General features: G+C 41.7%; 1 protein-coding gene across 1 annotated transcript in view; it reads left to right on the top strand.

Annotated features, from left to right (window-relative positions):
* Nucleotides 1-20,561, top strand: part of nckap1 (NCK-associated protein 1) — a 33,819-nt gene extending 13,258 nt beyond the window's left edge. Inside the window, exons 2-31 of the mRNA XM_040138846.1 lie at nt 346-456; nt 3,704-3,790; nt 3,889-3,945; nt 4,868-5,010; nt 5,227-5,317; nt 5,851-5,988; nt 6,332-6,380; nt 6,486-6,642; nt 6,986-7,042; nt 7,556-7,652; nt 8,599-8,705; nt 8,848-8,980; nt 9,710-9,791; nt 9,956-10,014; nt 10,308-10,453; nt 10,591-10,723; nt 10,898-11,017; nt 12,044-12,183; nt 12,650-12,781; nt 13,267-13,485; nt 14,279-14,409; nt 14,745-14,842; nt 15,081-15,174; nt 15,721-15,803; nt 15,950-16,030; nt 16,121-16,214; nt 16,362-16,478; nt 17,695-17,804; nt 18,433-18,522; nt 18,700-20,561. Of these exons, the coding sequence (XP_039994780.1) occupies nt 346-456; nt 3,704-3,790; nt 3,889-3,945; nt 4,868-5,010; nt 5,227-5,317; nt 5,851-5,988; nt 6,332-6,380; nt 6,486-6,642; nt 6,986-7,042; nt 7,556-7,652; nt 8,599-8,705; nt 8,848-8,980; nt 9,710-9,791; nt 9,956-10,014; nt 10,308-10,453; nt 10,591-10,723; nt 10,898-11,017; nt 12,044-12,183; nt 12,650-12,781; nt 13,267-13,485; nt 14,279-14,409; nt 14,745-14,842; nt 15,081-15,174; nt 15,721-15,803; nt 15,950-16,030; nt 16,121-16,214; nt 16,362-16,478; nt 17,695-17,804; nt 18,433-18,522; nt 18,700-18,816 (3,273 nt within the window). The 3' untranslated portion in view covers nt 18,817-20,561. The remainder of the gene's footprint in view (nt 1-345; nt 457-3,703; nt 3,791-3,888; nt 3,946-4,867; nt 5,011-5,226; nt 5,318-5,850; nt 5,989-6,331; nt 6,381-6,485; nt 6,643-6,985; nt 7,043-7,555; nt 7,653-8,598; nt 8,706-8,847; nt 8,981-9,709; nt 9,792-9,955; nt 10,015-10,307; nt 10,454-10,590; nt 10,724-10,897; nt 11,018-12,043; nt 12,184-12,649; nt 12,782-13,266; nt 13,486-14,278; nt 14,410-14,744; nt 14,843-15,080; nt 15,175-15,720; nt 15,804-15,949; nt 16,031-16,120; nt 16,215-16,361; nt 16,479-17,694; nt 17,805-18,432; nt 18,523-18,699) is intronic.
* The last annotated feature ends 425 nt before the right edge of the window (nt 20,562-20,986 follow it).

The raw sequence follows: 20,986 nt of genomic DNA, 5'->3' as shown, positions 1-20,986 counted from the left end.
GAGTTTTGTGTGCGTTTTGTTTTCATCTCTTGAAAATGCCTCTGGTCTGGAAACTTCACTAAATGTCAGCGGTGTCAGTATTTCATTCGCACCTCAGACCCCTCCCCATATCTTGGGCCCGGGATAAACCAGTTTTCACTGTGAGACTAAATGTTTCCCTGGTGATGACCACACATCTAACATGCCTGACCATGAGGAAGGAAAATGTTAGAATAAAAGAAATAAAATCAGTCAGAAATACTGAAATAAAGGATAAAGAGCCATAGGTGTTTCAGCAGCAGCAGTGTTCTTAACCATATGTTTTGTTTTGCCCCCCCTCACCTCTTCTTCTCTTCTGCTTTCCAGGCATGTGGCGATCCCAAGGCTAAGCCCTCCTATCTCGTTGATAAGAACTTGGAGTCTGCGGTTAAATTTATCGTCAGGAAGTTCCCCGCGGTGGAGACGCGGAATAATAACGTAAGTATGCCTGCGTGTATGTCTGCGCTGTGTTCGTACAGTTCAGAGAGGAAGAGAATGTAAGAGAGGGATTTTTCTTCACGTGCACGATGCCATGGCGATAGCACTTAGTACTTCGAACATTGTCGCATTTGAACCTGGGTTCTTCAGCTACGCTCAGAGGTCTAAAAGGTTTAGCTGAGCAGATCTAGAAAATGTATAGAAAAACCTTTTGCACTATTTACATAATATTCATTTAAGGTTGCAAATTACACAATAGTTGTTGAAAAGTCAGATTTTTGGGGGGGGATCAGAAATACTTGATTAACTGCCACTTCATATGTCAGGATGTTCGCGGTTGTAAATAATAGTTTTATCTCAGTGAAATGGCCAACTACTATTTATATTACTTAGCCATAGTCAAACTCACTGTATGTCAGAAATATCGTAATTCAAGTTAGGGCTGCAACTAATGAATATTATCATTGTAGATTAATCTCCTGACTTATTTTTTGGATTAATAGATTCATCTTTTAGTCTATAAAACTTCAGAAAATAGTAAAAAAAAATGTCAATCACTGTATCCTACACCACAAGGTGACATCATTATGTATCTTGTTTTTTTTCTTTCTGACCAACAGTCCAAAACCCTAAGAAATTCAGTTTTAATCCAATGTAAGACCAACAAAGACAACAAGTACTCACATTTGAGAAGATGAAACCATCAAATTCTGGACCTCTTTTGCTTGAAAAATTCCTTAAACGATTAATTGACTATCAAAATAGTTAGCGTCGCATAATTTGACAGTGGAAAATGTAAAAATAACAGCAGCTACTAATCAATCACAATATCCAATATTATTCAGTCAAGTGATCTGTCATATAAATTAAGTGTCACAGATGATCCCAAACACCCACCACAAGTTAAGTGATGCCGTAACATTTAATTAGTCTAATGAACTGAAATATTTAATTTGTATAGAAGAGAAGCAGCTTTTCTCGTTTGAGCAAAATTGAAATCAGTTCATTTTTTTTGCCATTTGACAGCAGGCACCCTGAAACACCGTGGGGCAAAACGTGAAATTTGTGCACTGGCAGATAATCTTTTTGAACGTGTAGATTCATTTGCTTTTTCAGTTCAGTTTTGTGTCTGTGCACAGTTTTTAGCCAGTTCGCCATGTGAACCACTGTTTGGTATCCCCGTAATAGTTATTCTTGTATAAATATATGCTTTTAACAAGACTGATTGTAATTTTAAGTGTGGCTTTGAGTGCGTGTGCATGCGTGTGTGTGTATGTGAGTGTGTGTCCAGGTTCGCAGGGTGAACTAAAACAAGTCATTGCTCATCAAATGTTTTCTTTCAGCTTTACTTGTTAGCTTAGCTCATAGCTTCTGGCCTATGTGTTTATGTGAAACTGTCATTTAGCAAACAGCTGTGTGTGTGTGTGTGTGTGTGTGTGTGTGTGTGTGTGTGTGTGTGTGTGTGTGTGTGTGTGTGTGTGTGTGTGTGTGTGTGTGTGTGTGTGTGTGTGGCTAACTGCTTCATTCAGTATAACTGTGCAACAATTGTCTCTTACGTTGTTTTCTGCTTTGTTTCTGTGTTTGTTTGTGTTTTGCATGCTAAACATGGCTTATTCCGGACTTGTGCTTTTTGGTAAGTTTTTGTATCTAAGTTTCTGTAACTGTTGTATTTTAGTTCATGTACCTAAGTTTTGCAATAGTGTAATGTTTTGTACCTGTTTTTAAAGCTATTTTGGAGTGTGTTATGCTTTGCTCTGCCTTCTCCCCTCTCTCCTCGCTGCTGGCAGTATTTTTACTTTCTTTCCTTCATCCTTTGAGTGACTGAGTGGCTGGTTAACTACCGGGTTTGCCAGTAGGCTGGCGGGCTGGCTGGCTGGCGGGCTGGCTGGCTGGCGGGCTGGCCGGCTGGCCGTTGGGCTAACAAGGTGGCTGGGCTGTTTGACTACTTGGCTGGCTGTGCTGCTACCTGGGTGTGTTTTTTAAGGTGTTACTAATTTGTCTCTGTTGTGTCTGTTGTATTTCTGTATTTTGGAAAGGTTTAGGTAGGTTCTGAGGGGTCTGTGGGGCTGGTTAGCAGTGCAGCAGGGGAGTTACAGGGAACAGGGGAACTGGCAACAGCAAATTAGGGAGAAAGGGCAGAAAATCCTCTAATCACCTATACAAGTTTTCAAAGATAAAAAAAAAAACCAAACAAAAAACGAAGCCTCTTTTGCTTGACTCTGGTACGAGCAACAGAGGTTTCAACGCCTTGGTGCAGCAGCAGTGTCACGCGCTTCCTTCTACACTTGCAAACTCTTCTGCTTTTTCCACTTTACCTGGTAGACTGGCCTTGGGCTCAGGCTACAGTTCTGACCTCAGACGCACACCGCTTAGGAGCTTGGTTTGATTTATAGCTGTATTCTCTCCTGTAAAAAGAAACAGCTTTTTTACCAGCTTTAGCAGAGCTTTCTCTTTGCTTTTCACGACTTGCTTATATATTGTAGCTTGTTAGAAGATTGATGTGACAGTTTTTGCAGCTGAACTTATCTTCCTGTTTTGAAAGAAAACACATCAACCCAAGCTAAACCTTTCCAGATATCAACAAGCACGGAAAGAGGTTTTGACTTTTGGTGCTTTGATTGAATTTCCCAACTGTCTTCTGTCTTTAAACTCTAACCTACAGTATTGGGTGGACCGTTTGGCTTCGCTTTGATAGGCAGATTCTACTTTGGTCAAACGTTTGAATTTTTTCATACATTCTTTGCAGCTGGGACATTGAACTTCCAACACGAGCTGCCTTTTGAGACAGAAAAAAATGAGTCTTGATTAAACATAACTGAACAGTGTCACTACATTATCCCACGAGAACGGTATATTCGGGAGTGAGCTCTCCTCTATGTAAAATGTTCCAGCAATTATTCAAATGACAGAAATGTTTCACCAAAGTAAAATGTAAAAGTAAAATTATTCAAATGCATGAATGTTTCAGCAAAGTAAAATAACTTAATATACATTTTGGGATTTTAGAGCCGTGTCTTTTCTCAGTCTTTGCATCCAGTTATCTGTGTTTCTCTCAGTTTTTATGGATGAAAGAAAAGCTACAGTTTTGCTAGGTCCAGTATCACTGAATTAAACCTAATCTTTTAGGAGATAAAATAACCTGCAAAAACAAAAGGAACAGAAAGAGAAATGCGTTAAATGATAGCAGATAGTGTTTATCACACGCTGTAACTGTGTGTATCCTGCCGTGTGGTTTTTACAGCAACAGCTGGCTCAGCTGCAGAAGGAGAAGTCAGAGATTCTGAAGAACCTGGCTCTCTACTATTTTACCTTTGTAGATGTCATGGAATTCAAGGTAGGAAAACACACACACACACACACAAAGTGTACTGTGAAGGAATTGATGCTGGTGACTCCCATGAAGGCATCTTATGTGGACTTGTTCATCAACAGGACCATGTGTGTGAGCTGCTGAACACCATCGACGCCTGCCAGGTCTTCTTTGATATTGTAAGTGCGACCCCCAAACGAGACATTGACAGAAACAATCACGTGTCCACATTATCATGTACATCTGTAAAATCGAATGCAATCCAACACAACAGCCCAGGCATAAATTCTACCTCTAATAATGTTCAGTTTTGATTGACACTGTCAATGTTAACCATATGTTTCATGGTTGAGGTAGCTGTTTGCAGGGCTTTTAAACCGGACAGCGTTATATTGAGAGGTGTTTCTAATGATTGACCCACAGACATGAGGAGGGAAATAATGTTAGAAACATATTTCAGTATAATGCAGCGCAGTACAACACCACTAACCATGACTTCAGTAATAAACATGGAGTTCAGTTCAACACCTCTAACAGTATCAACAAAAATGTATCATTATAATCGATTATAATATAAAATGTGTGGCATATCTGTTGAACTGGATTACATTAAATAGTGTAGGTGTACAGAGTTTATATCTGTTGCAGTTTTTTGTTTTAATCATTTTGCTGCTCTTCTTTAAGAATGCCTAAAGAGGTTTGTCAAGATTAAGACACTGACATGGTTTTGCTTTTATTGAGAATTGCGAAAAAAAATCAACAAAGAACAAAACGGCAAATGAAGTCTTGGTGTTAAGTTACGTCTTTTGTTTTAACCACGAGTCTTTAAGGAAAGGTTCCATATTCTTCTCCTCTACTGGCCTTGACATGCTGCTTTCTCGAAGACCTTTTCTTTTCAGCTCTTATCCCTTCACCCAATTATTAGCATTCATTTGTGGTTCTAATCGTTGCAGTGCTTGATATAGGTTACATGTAGATTTAACCCACGACAGCGTCATGCCAATTAAACTTCTGCAACCATTTGATTCCTCTCTGCTGGAGAGATGCTGCAAAGGTAAATATTTTTAAAAAAAGGAATTTCCCCTTTTTGTCTCCTGCCAGACGGTGAACTTTGACCTGACCAGGAACTACCTGGACCTGGTGGTGACTTACACTACTCTTATGATAATACTGTCGCGCATAGAGGAGAGGAAAGCCATCATAGGACTGTACAACTATGCCCACGAGATGACACACGGAGCCAGGTGACCGAAACGCGCAGACAGCGCGACATGACTAATCAGACGTTTTTCCTCAGTGTGCCCGCAAACACACTCACAAACAATAACAAGTGTGGCTTCGTGTATTCTCCTTTAATTACAACAAACATACAGACTTAACGAAGGAATCGCTGACACGTGTTGACACTTCAGAAGTCAAGCGATGACTGTGGTCTCTCTACTGAACTGTGTGTGTTGCAGTGACCGGGAGTACCCCAGGTTGGGCCAGATGATTGTGGATTATGAAAACCCTTTGAAGAAGATGATGGAGGAGTTTGTTCCACATGGGAAGGTAGGAGAACTGTGCTTGTGTTCATTTAGCAGTTTTAATATTCAGTGTTGGTTTTTTTTTTTTAAAGTCTTTGTGCCCTTATGAATGTTTTACATAACCTCTATAGTTGCGACAGCGGTTAAAGTGCTGCATTTAGCTCAGTCAGTCAGGGTGAAACAGTTTCCTGCTCTTCATCTGGGAGCTGCAATATCGACTGAATTAAAAACAATGTAAAGGTAATGCGGTGAAAACGTCCGTTCTACCGGACCTCTAACACTGCAGTTGTCGCTTTGATAACTTTGTACGCAAATGAGTTTGGATCACGTTCTGTGACAGGGACATATACTTAACAGTTTTTCACGCAGTATAGCGATGCATGGCGCTCCACAGTGGAGGGCAGAAATCTGCATACACGTTCAAACTGGTTAATTTTGCTTATTTGTCACAAATATGAGACCGTGCTATTTTATTCCCCTTTTAACGTGAGTAATTTTCAAGTCGATTTCTGATGCACCTCTTTCATCACCCTCCTCCTTTTCCTCGCTCTCCTGCAGTCCCTGTCAGATGCGTTGATCAGTCTTCAGATGGTCTACCCGAGGAGGAATCTGTCCGCCGACCAATGGAGGAACGCCCAGCTGCTCTCTCTCATCTCTGCCCCCTCCACCATGCTCAATCCTGCGCAGTCAGACACTGTCAGTATGACAACTGCGCTGAAATGGTTGAAATTCTGTATGAATAATTTAGTCAGATTTTCCCCTCCATAATCTAAGATAGCATTTTAAATGTTTGACATTTTGTTCCCATATTCAGTCCTCAGGAAATGTAAAGACTTAAGGACAAAGTGTGTTTATCAGGACATTTTTCATCCATTCACCTGTAATTGCATAATGCTTGTCTTTGATGCCATAGCCCTGCTTCTCTATGCAAATAATTCAACTGGAAAAGCTTAAACGCAACTGCAACTGCAACATCAGGTGCCGATGATCTGATCCTTCCTGCCTGTTTCTCACTCGCCTCCTGTGTCTCTGTCTTTAGATGCCGTGTGAATATCTGTCACTGGACACAATGGAGAAGTGGATTGTTTGTGAGTAATGTAGAAAGTTTTTATCTTTCATCCGAGTCGGCCGACAGTTGATCAAGTGGCCTCTGTCCGCACTTACTCACGTGTCCCTCCCTGTCGTCTCTCCAGTTGGTTTCATCCTGTGCCATGCGGTGCTGAACAGCGATGCGGCAGCGCTGTCTTTGTGGAAGCTGGCTCTGCAAAGCTCCACCTGCCTCTGTCTGTTCAGGGATGAAGTCTTCCACATCCACAAGGCCGCAGAGGATCTGTTTGTGAACATCAGAGGGTGAGAGTAACTGTATGTGTGGACACATTACAAATGATTGAAAGTTTGTTTGAGCACTGGTTTGTGTTGGTCTGAGTGAGCCGATCAGCTTTCGACTTTAATAGTTGCTTTGTCATTTAGCAAAAGTGCCAAATTTCCATGGGTTACAGCATTTTGCAGGTTTTCTTAGTTTCATATATATATTTGAAGACGTCGCTTTGGGCTTTGGTACATAGTGAAAAAAACTTTTTTCACTACCCTACAATAAACCGTATTTGCAGATATCAAAGATCCATATCACAGACAGACATACAGTATATTACAAATGCTCTTTTGACGCATCCTTTCTTCTTGTGTCTTCCAGGTACAACAAACGCATCAACGACATCAGAGAGTGCAAAGAACAGGCCCTGTCTCACGCGTACGTACATAATCTTGTTACTAATCCATTCGTCATGTCCCAGATGGAGTTTTCATCCCATCTTTACTTTTTGTTCCTCTTACACACAAAAAAGTTCACATTTTATTACTTTATTTCACTGCCCACATTTCCCGTTTTATTGGTCTATTTTTATTAGTCTACTCTACCATTTTATCTTTGCTTCTACCCTCTTGTGTCTCTCTCTCTCAGGGAGTCTCACACAGACAGATCACCTCCTTCTTCCCTTTATCCCTCATTCAGTTTTTTTTTTCCTTCTGTTTTATCCTCCCCTCTTTATCTTCCCCCTCTGTCTCATCTCTGCTTTTATCCTCATTACTTATTCCATCTTCTCCTTTCATCTTCTTTCTCATTCTTCTGCCGTCACTGCCGGTTTTTTTTTTTTTTGCCCTCTTGTCTCTTGATTGTCCTGAAAGTGTCAAAAGACCGTTTAATCATGGTGTTTGTGCATTTTGATGCTGTGCCCTCACTTCCTCTGTCTGCCTGACTCTGCAGAGGCTCCATGCACAGAGAGAGACGCAAGTTCCTCAGATCAGCTCTGAAGGAGTTGGCTACTGTTTTAGCTGATCAGCCTGGACTGCTAGGTCCTAAGGTAATGCAAAATAACATCTTAAACCGTGAAATGACACGTTAAATAACCCGGATTCTTTTTCAAAGAAGCTGGATAAGCAGTACTAAATGACACACCCGGATAAGTAATACGTGAGGTAGTAAAATACCACCTTAAATAAATCTAATTAGTGAGTTTATGACTTAAATATCACAATACAACAATGTAAAATAACTTTACATGATCAGATAAGAAAAAAAACGAGTGTTTCAGGTCAGCTCTAGAGAAGGGGACTGTTACTGCTGAAAAGCTGAGATTATTGTGACGTAATGTATCAAACCAAACTACCTTAAAACACCATAATATACCACCTTAGGTAGGTTTTAGTTCCTCAGTTCAGCTCCCGAAGAGTAGCCCACTGTCATAACTGACCAACACTCATCACTGACAGACGTAAAATAATCTAATGCTTAATATAATACATACAATAAAAACACTGTTAGACAGAATCAACAGATCAAGACAGCTAACGCATGCTTTAGAAGAGGCTACACAATATACAGGTAAGTTACCACCTTAAAACATCAAATTTAAACTTCAGTGGCCCTGTGTTATGACTCAGCGCTCCTTGTTGACTGTTGGAACCTAATACAACATGTAATGCTGCCATTCCGCCTTAAATAATGCTACATAAGGTTTGCAGCCTATTAGGACAGACAGTACATTTCTCTGGCCAGACGGGAACCTTCATCAATACATAACAGGCTATAACTGCTAAGCCAGACTGACTCTGTAGACATTTTGCATGTTCGGTTCAGAGACTGTGAGGACGCAGTTGCTGCCAACTGCTCTTAGTAATTTATCTGAGAATTATTTATCTTGTGGGAGTTTTTGCCATATCTTTTTCCTCCCTTTAGATCCGTCTCTTCCTCTCTCTACGTCCTTCCATATTTCTCTGTTTTCTGTCTCTCTCTCTCTGTCCCACTAGGCACTATTTGTGTTCATGGCATTGTCGTTCGCCCGTGACGAGATCATCTGGCTGCTTCGACACGCAGACAACATCCAGAAGAAAAGCACGGATGACTTCATAGACAAGTACGGCGCGCACACACGCTTGCTTGAACACACACATTTAGAGTGCAAGTGCATGTTCACACCTATATAAATGCAATCACTACACCCTTTGTGTATTTTCTAGTCTCAGCTTTGTGTGTGTTTGTGTGTGTGTGTTTTGCAGACACATAGCAGAGTTGATCTTCTACATGGAGGAGCTCAGAGCTCACGTCAGGAAGTACGGTCCGGTCATGCAGCGATATTACGTCCAGTACCTGTCCGGTTTTGATGCCGTGGTGCTGAATGAACTGGTGCAGGTATGAACACATGAATGCTCTAAATACACACGGACACACAACTTAAGCTCTCACATACATTAATGAAGAGTCTCTCGCTTCACTCACACTCACGTTTCATTAGTCAGCACAGTATAATTCAGCACCCAGCAACATCTCTGGAACTGCTAGAGTTTCCAAAAAAAATCATACTTAAACTAAACACAGGATACAGGACTTAGAAGAAAAAATAAAATGAAATTCAACTTTATTTTTCGCCTTCTGGAAATTTCTCATGGAAACATAAAGTAAGGCTAAAAATAAGGATTTTTTTAGACAAGCCTGACAGTGACATATATTATGTAATTGAAATTAAAAAGCAACTGTCTTCAGTACAGTTTTCTATTGCTTTTACATCTTAATTTTTGTTTTGGAATCTTTAAAAACTTTTTGTTTGCTGCTGTTTTGGCAAGAAAACCAAACTAGTCGTGCAGACTTTTTCCGGCAGGGTCAGCAGTTGCTGCCATTTTTTAAATCTGGTTACTTTTTTTCCCACCAACAGTATTTGGCTCAATAACCATCATTGTCACTGTCAGTAAAAACGTTTTAAGAGCTAGATTGTTGGATAATTTCTACCATGACACTGTAGACGTAAAAAAAAAATTTTGGCATTGGTTGAAAGCTGAAACTGTGAGACTGTCTTTGAGAATAGACATTTTTCCACACGGCACATCTTTCTAACCAGCCTTCTATCCTGTCTTTATCCAATAGAACCTGTCTGTGTGTCCAGAGGATGAGTCTATTATCATGTCTTCATTTGTCAACACTATGACCTCTCTCAGTGTCAAGCAAGGTAAACCGTCACTTCTTGTACTGTCAAAACTTAAAGGAGGAGTAGTAGTGATATTAGGACCAATAGCAGAATTGCAGTAGTACTACATAGTGGCTGCACTGATAGTAGTAAAGGTGACAGTGGATTGTTGAATTGTTGTGAACTGTTGTGCTTTTGTGTTCCAGTGGAGGATGGAGAGGTGTTTGACTTCAGAGGCATGAGACTGGACTGGTTCAGACTGCAGGTGTGTGTGTGTTTGTGTGTGTGTGTGTGTGTGCGCGTGCGTGTGTGCACAAATCTAGTGCTTTAATTCTTTAGAAACACATTTCTAAATGCCGGCGAAGTTCTGCTGGTGCAACCTGGTTTCCAGGACTAGTGAAGTTTGGATTTTTCTGTTTCATGGGAAAATTACGCTACGGCACCGTAACTCAAAGTAGTACAAAATCTCAAGTTGAAAGAGCGTTGAATTTTGTCAAAAAAGTTTTAGCCGTTGTTGGTGTAACTGAATCCTGCGTCTCCATCTATTCCTGTCTGCAGGCCTACACAAGTGTCTCTAAAGCCAGTCTCGGTATTGCCGATCACAAGGAACTTGGCAAAATGATGAACACCATCATCTTCCACACAAAGATGGTGGATTCCCTGGTGGAGATGCTGGTGGAGACATCAGACCTGTCTATTTTCTGGTGAGACGCACATACAGTACATTGACATACACACTATAACCCGTACATGCAAGCAGAAACCCAAATAAGAAGTGTGTGTGTTTGTGTGTGTGTGTGTGTGTGTGTGTGTGTGTGTGTGTGTGTGTGTGTGTGCGCAGCTTCTACAGCCGTGCGTTTGAAAAGATGTTTCAGCAGTGCTTGGAGCTTCCGTCCCAGAGCCGGCACTCCATCTGCTTCCCTCTGCTCTGCACGCACTTCATGTCCTGTACACACGAGCTCTGTCCTGAGGAGGTAAATAAACACACACAGACATAATTGTGGATTCTGACACACGCACCCTTATACATCCAACGTAATTGTTACCATAGACACACTGTTCACACAAATGTACACACATAAGGATGACGGTGATATTCATCCTCTACTTATGTCTCTGTGTATGTTTCTGATTTTGTTCCTCCACAGCGTCACCACATAGGGGATCGAAGCCTGTCGCTGTGTAACATGTTTCTGGATGAGATGGCCAAACAGGCCAGAAACCTTATCACCGACATCTGCACTGAACAGTGTACACTCAGCGACCAGGTAGGAGCACACACGCACGCACACACACACACACACACAAAGGAACAGTGATATTTTGGGAAATAGACTAATTTGCTTTCTTGCTGAGCGATAGAGGAGAAGATCAATACCGCTCTCGTTTCTGTGCGGCGAATGCAAGGCAACAGCCAGCTGCCTGTTAGCATAGCTTAGCATCAAGACTGTAAACGGCTAGCCTGGCTCGGCACCTCTGAAGCTCACTAATTAACACTTTATATCTTGTTTGTTTAATCTGTGCAAAGACCGTTGTGTAAAAATTCACTGCTTTCACTGGGTTATGTGCTGGACTTTTTTTTTTTTTTTGGGCCGACCAGTTGCCAGGCAACCAGCGGAGTCTCCAGCAAGTTACTGGTCCCAGTCAAGACCTAGTCCGAGAGTGGTATTGATCAGAAAGTAGAGTGGTATCGATCTTCTCATCCAACTCTCTGCCAGAAACCGAATAAGTGTGTTTCCCAAAATGTTGCACTATTTCCTTTTAACAACGAACACTTCATGAGCACAGTCTGGGAGAGTTTCTGTTTGTCTTGGTGCTTTGGGAACTAAATACAAATTCACCCAAAATTAAAGTCTGTTTGGCCAATAACAAGTCACTTTTTTTTTTTTCTTTGCAACAGTCACAGATAAGAGTCCTAAAGTTTTCTCAACATAGACTTTTAAAATAAAAGTCCTACAGACAAATTCTCTGATGTCTCAACATTTGACACAGCAGCAAGCTAGAAAAAAAAGGACCTTTATAGCCATTGCATGATATTACATGCTGTCACATTAATGTTGTGAGTCCTTTGTTGACGCTTGTTGTTAAAAGCTTCTTAAATTTATCTTCATCTGTCCGCTGGCCTCACTTCTTACATTTCAAATAAAGCTGCTGTGCCAAGACCATCAGCCAGGCCATCACTAATCGGTCTTTCTCGTCGGTCTGTACTTCCCTCAATCTCTCGTCTTTCTTTTTTTGTTTTCTGTTTCTTTCTCTTCCCACCCGTCTCTCGTCTTCTTCTCGTCGGTCTCTAGCTGCTCCCCAAGCACTGTGCGAAAACCATCAGCCAGGCCGTGAACAAGAAGAGCAAGAAGGCGACGGGGAAGAAAGGCGAGCCGGAGAGGGAGAAACCAGGAGTGGAGAGCATGAGGAAGAACAGACTACTGGTCACCAAGTTAGTAACCAAAGACGAAAACTTTAAAGTCCCTTTTTGTTCAAGACTTGCTTTCTTTTTTTTTTTTTTTTTTAAATCTCTCTAAGCTTCTATTAATAAGTCATTACTGTCGATTTTGTCCTAGTTATTAATAATAGATTACACACCTTGTTTTTATTGTTGGTTTGAATTCCCATTAACACCATTGAAGTTGCATCTTTGTTCATGCAGTAGTAATGGTAACAGCTGTTTATGCTCGTCTGAACAGCTCACGTTGTTGATGTAGCATTTGAACATACCGAGTCACGCTGTCGTTGTTTTTCACATTCTACCATGTTGTCCTGACGGTCCCACGTGTTTAACTTACATTTCTCTACTGTATCCTGTTGCTGTTAAGACCCACTTTCCCCAATACACATCGTTGAGAGTTTCATCATATCATGCCATGCCTCTTCTGACCTTGTTGTTTTTGTTTTTTTTCTTCCAGCTTGGATAAACTCCACACAGCGCTGTCTGAACTCTGCTTCTCCATCAACTACGTTCCCAACCTGGTGGTCTGGGAGCACACTTTCACGCCAAGAGAGTACCTCACCTCGCACCTGGAGATCCGATTCACCAAGTAAACGCACGCACGCCCGCGCACGAGTGAATAACTTTTAAGTTAATTCAAGAAATTTAGAAAGTTAGCCACCAATGAATAGCGAAGGCATCAGTTCGTAGACTATTACCATTACAGGCAGCCGTCGGTGAGCAGTGCAAAGGTCAGCGTCACTGCTTTAACATCTTCAGAGGATGAGCCTGTTGGAAAGAAAATAAGCACTTAAAGAAAAAATTAGGAAAAAGAAAGCAAAAGAAAAACACACTTGCTAATGTCAGGGGAGTGATGGATAGAAGAGCATCTGTTAAATTTTTCCTCTGCAGGTTGTTGGTTAGATTTTCATCTGTTCTCTGCTCTTGCTGGTTTGTGTGTATTTGTAGGAGTTCCTGGGGTTTTAAATGCGCTTTTGCTGGGGTTTTTTTGTTTGTTTTTTTTGTTTGTTTTTGTTTGGTTGTTTTTTTTAATTGTATTTTTTTTCGAATCTCCGACTGTTGCTCTGCCACCAGGTCCATAGTTGGGATGACCATGTACAACCAGGCAACTCAGGAGATTGCCAAGCCCAGCGAGTTGCTGACCAGCGTCCGGGCCTACATGACGGTGCTGCAGTCCATAGAGAACTACGTCACCATCGACATCACCCGGGTCTTCAACAATGTCCTCCTGCAGCAGACGCAGCACCTGGACAGCCACGGGGAACCCACCATCACCAGCCTGTATACAAACTGGTATGTTCACTTTAAACCTGCGGGTTTGAGAATATGCAGTCAACCAAACAAGAGGTAGCTCCAAAAACATTATGACCAGGAATCATAAAATGCCAGAAAAATAAAAGGAGTTGAAGATTTTTCCAGCTACAGGAAATGAATACCATTATATAAAAACATACAAGGAATTATGCATTCAGATTGTATCTGTAAAGGCTCTGCCAGTACATAACGTGTAATCTAATCTTCTGTAGAATGGCTCTGTAGAACAACTCTTTCTGGGAGCCTGTGTTCACAGATTATCTTTTGTGAGAAACTCTCTTATTATAATGACTCATAAAACGTCAAATTTTTAGTGCAGAAGCAAATAATTTTTAAAGTTACAGGGTTTTTTTTTTTTTGTCCCTGCAGGCAAGTGTGTTGCAGCACCATCAGCTAAATGTCAGACTTTGCTATTTTTAGCACAGAACCTGCAGGATTGTTGTTCATAGATTTGTTCATGACTTTGTTCTTTGGGTGTTGTTAATTTCTCTCTTTGATTTTGGGGGATACCAAAACCAAACACAACAACCAAAACCATTTAAATTGCTGCATCATTGTGTTAAGGAGCCAATCGCTGACCTTAGTGCTCTGACAATGGGATTTTGCTTTCTGCATAGAAACCTCCCACAGATGGGTTAAAAGCCTGTTTAACAACATATTAACAGATTAATTTCTGAAATAAATGTGTTTTTTAAAATTCAGAAAAGGTAGAAGACTAGAAGGACAGACTAGTACACGTGACCCATGCTCAACAAGTACTTTTCGTGTTTAGGTACTTGGAGACGTTGCTCCGTCAGGTCAGTAACGGACACATCGCCTACTTCCCTGCCATGAAGGCCTTCGTCAACCTGCCCACCGAGAACGAACTGACATTCAACGCTGAGGAATACTCCGACATCTCTGGTACAGACCTGCACTTTTACATCCACTGTCTGATGTGTATTCTTAATGTTGCCGAGGAATAACAAAATGGAGATGGCGTGTGAAAACATTGTGGTGCTGGTTTCCTTTTTTTACCCCAGAACAAAATATTTGTGTGGACAGTTCTGTTCCAAAATAAAACACATTTGCAGTCATACAGTGTTATAAGCACATAGTCAAACGAACAAGTACATGTCCGTACCGAGTCAGTTTAGAGATGATCCGGTGGTGTTCTTGTGACCGAGGTTGGTCTTCTGCTGCTGTCCACACTGAGAGACTTTGACGTGTTGTAATTATTTGTGTGTGTCATTTCACAGAGATGCGTTCTCTGTCGGAGCTGTTGGGGCCGTACGGTATGAAGTTCCTCAGTGAGAGTCTGATGTGGCACATCTCGTCACAGGTCGCAGAGTTGAAGGTAGGCAGGCGCAAATCAGTTTGAACTGAATGAATATGTCTAAAAGACTCTGAACTTTGAGTATGAAACAGTTTGCTCCTGTTTTCATATACAAGGAATACTGGCCTTTACGCTAAGTTTTGCAAATCTGTTTTTAAAAATAATAACTGAGAAGGAATGAAAAGAATAATCCTGCTGTAGAAACGTGAAGTCAAAATATCATTCAACACTAACTGTTTGTGTGTTTGTCTCCGTGTAGAAACTGGTGGTAGAGAACATGGAGGTGTTGACCCAGATGAGGACGAGCTTTGACAAACCGGACCACATGGCCGCGCTCTTCAAGAAACTCACCTGTAATCTCTCTCTCTCTCTCACACACACACACACACACACACACACACTATGTACCATTTCCATGCAAAATTCTGATAATGTGGCAACTTGCCAAATATCCTCTGCATGCCTGGTACGGAAATCTTTTCAGGAAATATGCTGTGTGTTTGACAACCAATGTTTAACTATGCTCACACTGAAGAGAGTCACACTCCTTTGTTGGCTCTGCTGACAGTCTGCTGTCTTGACTTGTGTGTGGAAAGCTTCTCGCTGTTGATTTGAGAAGCCATGTCTTTATTTCTTGTACTGTTAAAGGTTTGTTTGTCGTAAACTTGTAATACTGTTAATAGCGGCTGAAAGGCAATTAAAAGTCAATACAAAAACTCAGCAGAACCCAGAACAGCGAAAGCTGAAAAATAACACTCTTACGTAAAGCAGCCTTATCCTGAGTTGTGAATGACCTGATTGAAGATTGATTGGTCTGATATTTATTGTCACTCATTTACCGATCAGTGTGCTAGGAGGACATATCTCTGACCAGCGTTTGTTTTTCTGTGTGTTTGTAGCTGTGGACAGTGTTTTGAAGAGAATGACCATCATTGGAGTAATTTTGTCCTTCCGCTCCCTTGCTCAAGAGGCTCTGAGAGATGTAAGACACACACACACACACGTTAATTCAAGTGCAATAAATGGATGGAGTTAGAAAGAAAATTTCAAGGATTTAAAAAGAAAAGATTTCGTGCCGATGCCGCATCACTCGGTTACTGGATTGTTCCTTTGTCTCGCTTTCTCCAGGTGTTATCCTGTCATATTCCTTTCCTGGTCAGTTCGGTAGAAGATTTCAAGGACCACATTCCCCGAGAGACAGACATGAAGGTGAAACACACTCGCAGACGTGTAAAAATAAGAGAACCTCTTAACCTGTTGGCTGTGTTCAGATGTTCGGAATATTTCGTCTGTTCCCAGGTGGCCATGAACGTCTACGAGCTGTCATCAGCAGCAGGTTTACCCTGCGAGATCGACCCAGCTCTGGTGGTGGCTCTGTCCTCACAAAAAAGTGGTGAGACACACACACACACACACACACACACACACACACACACACACACACACACACACACACACACACACACACACACAAAATGAAAACTGAATCTGTCTTCCACATATCCTGTGTCTTGATTACCTGCTTTATGTGTCTGTGCAGAGAACATCAGTCCAGAGGAGGAGTATAAGATCGCCTGCCTGCTAATGGTGTTTGTGGCCGTTTCATTGCCAACGCTGGCCAGCAACGTGATGTCCCAGTACAGCCCTGCCATCGAAGGTAGGACACCATGCCGTTATTCAGCGGTTTTCTGGGGGGGGGGGGGGCTAGGGAAAACACAGCAGAGCTGCTGACTACCGTTTGCACCAGATCAGTCCCTCAGTCTGTCGAAGTAAGAAAAAAGCAGGTACTAGGGCTGCAACTGAGGACTCGTCTTGTCTTGTTTTGACTGACCTACAGTCCAAAACGCAGTGATGCTCAATTTACTATAATGTAAGCCTCAGAAAAGCAGCAGATTCTCACCTTTAAGAAGCGGGAGCCGGAGAGCATTTGGCATTTTTGTTTGGGGAAAAAAAAGACTCAAACGGGTTTATGATTATCACAATAGTTGCTGTTTAATATTCCTTCCTTTGACTAATCAATTGTCTAATTGTTGTGGAGAGCCTGAGAGCAGTGCAGGAGAAAGTATTAGTGGTTGCAGAGAACATAATTAACTGCATCAACGCCACGAGACTGTTCTGCATGCAAATGAGATGGACCTCATGCCCTCAGATTGATTCATTTGTGTGCACACGAGCCATATCATCTTGATTATGTCTGCTTTTTTTTAAATTTTGAAAATACCGATACATTTTATTATAGGCCTTTTTTTTTTACTGATTTCGACCTTTTTAACCTTATTTGTTGCATGTTTATCAGTAAGAAAGATTTATTCAACTAGACAGACCTGATTTCTAGTGTAATAGACACACACTGTTGTAGTTAAATGGGGCTTTTGATAAGGTATCAAAGAGTTTTGTCATTCAAGGATGAATTATCAGGACTCTGCCTCCTAACAACCTTGAAATGAAAGGCACAATAAGGGACATTTGAAAAGGATAATGGGTTGTAATGGGCTCCACCATTGTTAGTATGCAGACTGAATATTGGCCAGCAATTGGTTTTCGGGAAGCACATCTCTGTACACCATGGCGGTGCAGTCACGCTAACCATTTTATGCGAACTTACAATTACATGCACGTTTTATATTCACATACTTTCGATGCATCTCACATACACACATAATGGCTGTCATCTGCATGAAATATAAAAATGGAATCCATACCCCCCCCCCCGGAGTGCGAGTCTCACCTCTGTACGGCGGAGGGCCTCTCTGCTGCGGAAGTCCTGAAGAGCCACACGTGTCAGAAATTAACCCAGAATTAATTGAGTTTTCAAACCCGCGGGATGTCTTCTTATTCTCCCAGTAACAGTGTGTGTCTGCTGCCCCCTACAGGCCACTGTAACAACATCCACTGCCTGGCCAAAGCCATCAACCAGATCGCTGCTGCTCTCTTCACCATCCACAAGGGAAGCATAGAGGACCGCCTGAAAGAGTTCCTGGCCGTAAGACGAATAGATATTATTTCATTTGTGCTTGTTTTCCTGGCACCACTGCAGGACGTCACTTTGTCATCTTGCTGTCTGGCATTATGAGAAAGAGAAGTCTGTTTGATAGGAAACTACCTGCCTCTTTGTATTCTGTTGTCGACCAAACATTCATGTCACGCCGCCACTCACCGTGACGTGCCTCCTCAGGTGAGACGTTTAGCGACTTTACTTTCGGCGCTGTCATTTTCCTGAAAGCAGCGGAGGAGTCGGTCGTAGTCGCTGCATCCCCGGCTTGGTTCTGGACCGTGGCCCTTTTTTTTTGCATTCCTCCCCCTCTCCATCACCATGGCAGCAGAAAAAACCCCCCAAAACAAATACAAACACCATCTTAGCTGGGAAGCAGCAGTGTAATGCTAAGATGTATCAGAGGTCCTGCTGCTCAGTTAATTATGTATTCAAGTCACGCCCTCTTAAACACATTTGATTAAAGGAAGCTGATGGAAACGTCTGATTTACAATTTATTTTTCCCAAATCTCACAAACTGCGGCAAGAAAATTAATGGAAACGTAATTAGTGAGACACAATTAGCAGTCCTGCAACTCTCTAACATGTTTTCCTGTGTGTGTGTGTGTGTGTGTGTAGCTGGCCTCATCCAGCCTATTGAAGATCGGCCAGGAGACGGACAAGATGACGACACGTAACAGAGAATCTGTCTACCTGCTGCTGGACATGGTGAGAGGAGAAAACAGACTAAGGAGACTTTATACGTCGCTTAGCATGTCAGAGCGTTTTCACCACACGTGGGAAGGGACCAGCCTGGATCTGGAAGCGAGAGTAGGAGAAAGACCGTATGAACGTATTCCTACTATCTAACAGTCTGTCTGTGCTTTTCTTTTTTCCGTGTTTCAGATCGTGCAGGAGTCTCCCTTCCTGACCATGGACCTGCTGGAGTCCTGCTTCCCCTACGTCCTGCTGCGAAACGCCTACCACGCCGTGTATAAACAGAGCATCAGCGCTAATGCATAGAAACCGCGTGAGCACACAGCAGAGGCCTGCCGTGCTGTCTGCCAGTAGAGCGTCAGCGCTCACACTACATCAAATACACACTAACAGCATACAGTAAAGACAAACAAACTAAACACACTAAACTATGCCTACAATGCCTCAACGTGCTATCCTGACAACAGAAACCCGTCGGCGTCGACGCGTACGCAGAAGCGCCGACGCACGCGACACACTAAACGTGTAGCATTTAAACAAGTCCACTCTAAATACAGAACAAATACTGTACACTAAAACGCCAAAAGAACACGTAAAACACACACACACACACACACAATTCATTGCACAAAGATGACGACAAAAAAAACAAAACACTGAAATTAGACAAATATGAGCAGAAACGTGAACACGCAGATGCACACAGATGCACACAGATGCACACAGATGCACACAGATGCACACAGATGCACACAGATACACACAGATACACACTAGCTGGATGAAGTTGGGGGATCAGTGTCTTTATTTTAATCATTGTACTTTTTTCATGATGTTGCCAGGGACCATAACCATAGCAACACATAATATACCATATGTTTGGTTGGTATAAAAGAACAAAAATATAAATATATATATAGTTGACACTAAAATATTCTCTTTTTTGTTTTTTTTGTTTTTCTTTTTCTCTTTGATGAAAGCTTTGAGATTTTTAGTGGCCGGCTGACAGCTTCTATGTGGTGATGGATTTGGATGCTTACTTTGGGAATGCAAATGGTTCTGATGTGATGTGGGGTTATCATTATTATTATTATTATTATTATTATTATTATTATTATTATTTCTTTTCTTTTTTTTTTCGCTGGGCAGGTGAGGATTCCTGTGTTGATAATGAAAGACATGTTGCTTGTTAATATAAGTTTACACACACACACACACACACACACACACACACACACACACACACACACACACACACACACACACACACACACACGCGTGCAGACAGACAGACATCCTGAGCAGATATAAAACTACAAACACACTAATCCTTCAACATTTCCCGGTGAGCGGAGGCGCGCACACACACACACACACACAAACACACACAGACAGAGATACACACATGTATAACATGGTGATGTTTTCTTTCTTTTTTTCTAGCTAGTCGTAACAAACTTTTTGGTGGGTAAAGATATAATATCTGTATTCTACTTTGATGTGAACTGAACTTGTCTGTTTTTAATGTTCATGTCTTGTTATTTTTATGATGACGACGAAGATAACGACGATTTGCCAAATGTGTTGACACTAAAAATTGCGCGTCAGGGCTTGGAAGTGGTGGAGTGTTTGGGTATTAATGAGTGAAATGCCATTTTAAATGTTCGGATGATTCTGTAAACAATCCGCCTGAGCCTGCGGCAGCTCGGTTGACCGAAGGGGTTACACAGGAACTTTTACAGTGGGAACAAACTTAGATAAAAAAGTAAAAAAAAAAACAAAAAACTGCAGTAATAGGACAATATAGGCACGGAGCGGGCATCCCATCCTGCTGTCGGAGACCCTCGGTGCGCCTGCAAGAATTCCCCTCAGCTGTTGTTGTTGTTTAACTCTCCTGATTAAGTTAAGGGCCAGTAGGTGCTACTCCTTTTCTCCAGTGGTGTAAAGTAGAAATGAACAAACCAGTAAAAAGTATAATTTATGTTAACTCTTGCAAAAATAATTTCTGACTTCTGCAAAAAAAAAAAAAAAAAGGCTTAAATGTTCAATTTCACTTTTTTTTTTTTTTTTTTTTTCACATCTAGGGAAATTTTGCTTCTTTTCCGCATCTAATTTCTAACCGGCTGTTGAGAGGTCACCAGGTAAAGTCCGTGGTTAGATAAACGTGTTAGTACGTGACTTGGGAAGGAACAGTAAAGGTAGAATTAAGCAATTCCTCTGCAGACAAACGACTAAATCCTAACTGATCTCAGAGATCTGTGAAAGTCTTACATAAAACCTGGAGCTGCAATAAGACACACACACACACACACACACACTCTCTCTTGGTGAGGTTTTCACTGGATTAGTAAACTGCGGTCGATGGGGCATCCTCCAATGAACTTTCCCTATGAGCGGTTACATTTTTTGCAACGGTTAAGGACCTTGTAGGACAGACGGACGACTTTTACAAAGTGCGGTCTCATTTATTGTTGGT

Source organism: Xiphias gladius, chromosome 11 (assembly GCF_016859285.1).
Source record: "Xiphias gladius isolate SHS-SW01 ecotype Sanya breed wild chromosome 11, ASM1685928v1, whole genome shotgun sequence".
Lineage (NCBI taxonomy): Eukaryota > Metazoa > Chordata > Actinopteri > Istiophoriformes > Xiphiidae > Xiphias > Xiphias gladius.
The sequence above is the reverse complement of the archived record's forward strand: the minus strand, read 5'-3'. Positions and strand labels throughout refer to the sequence as shown.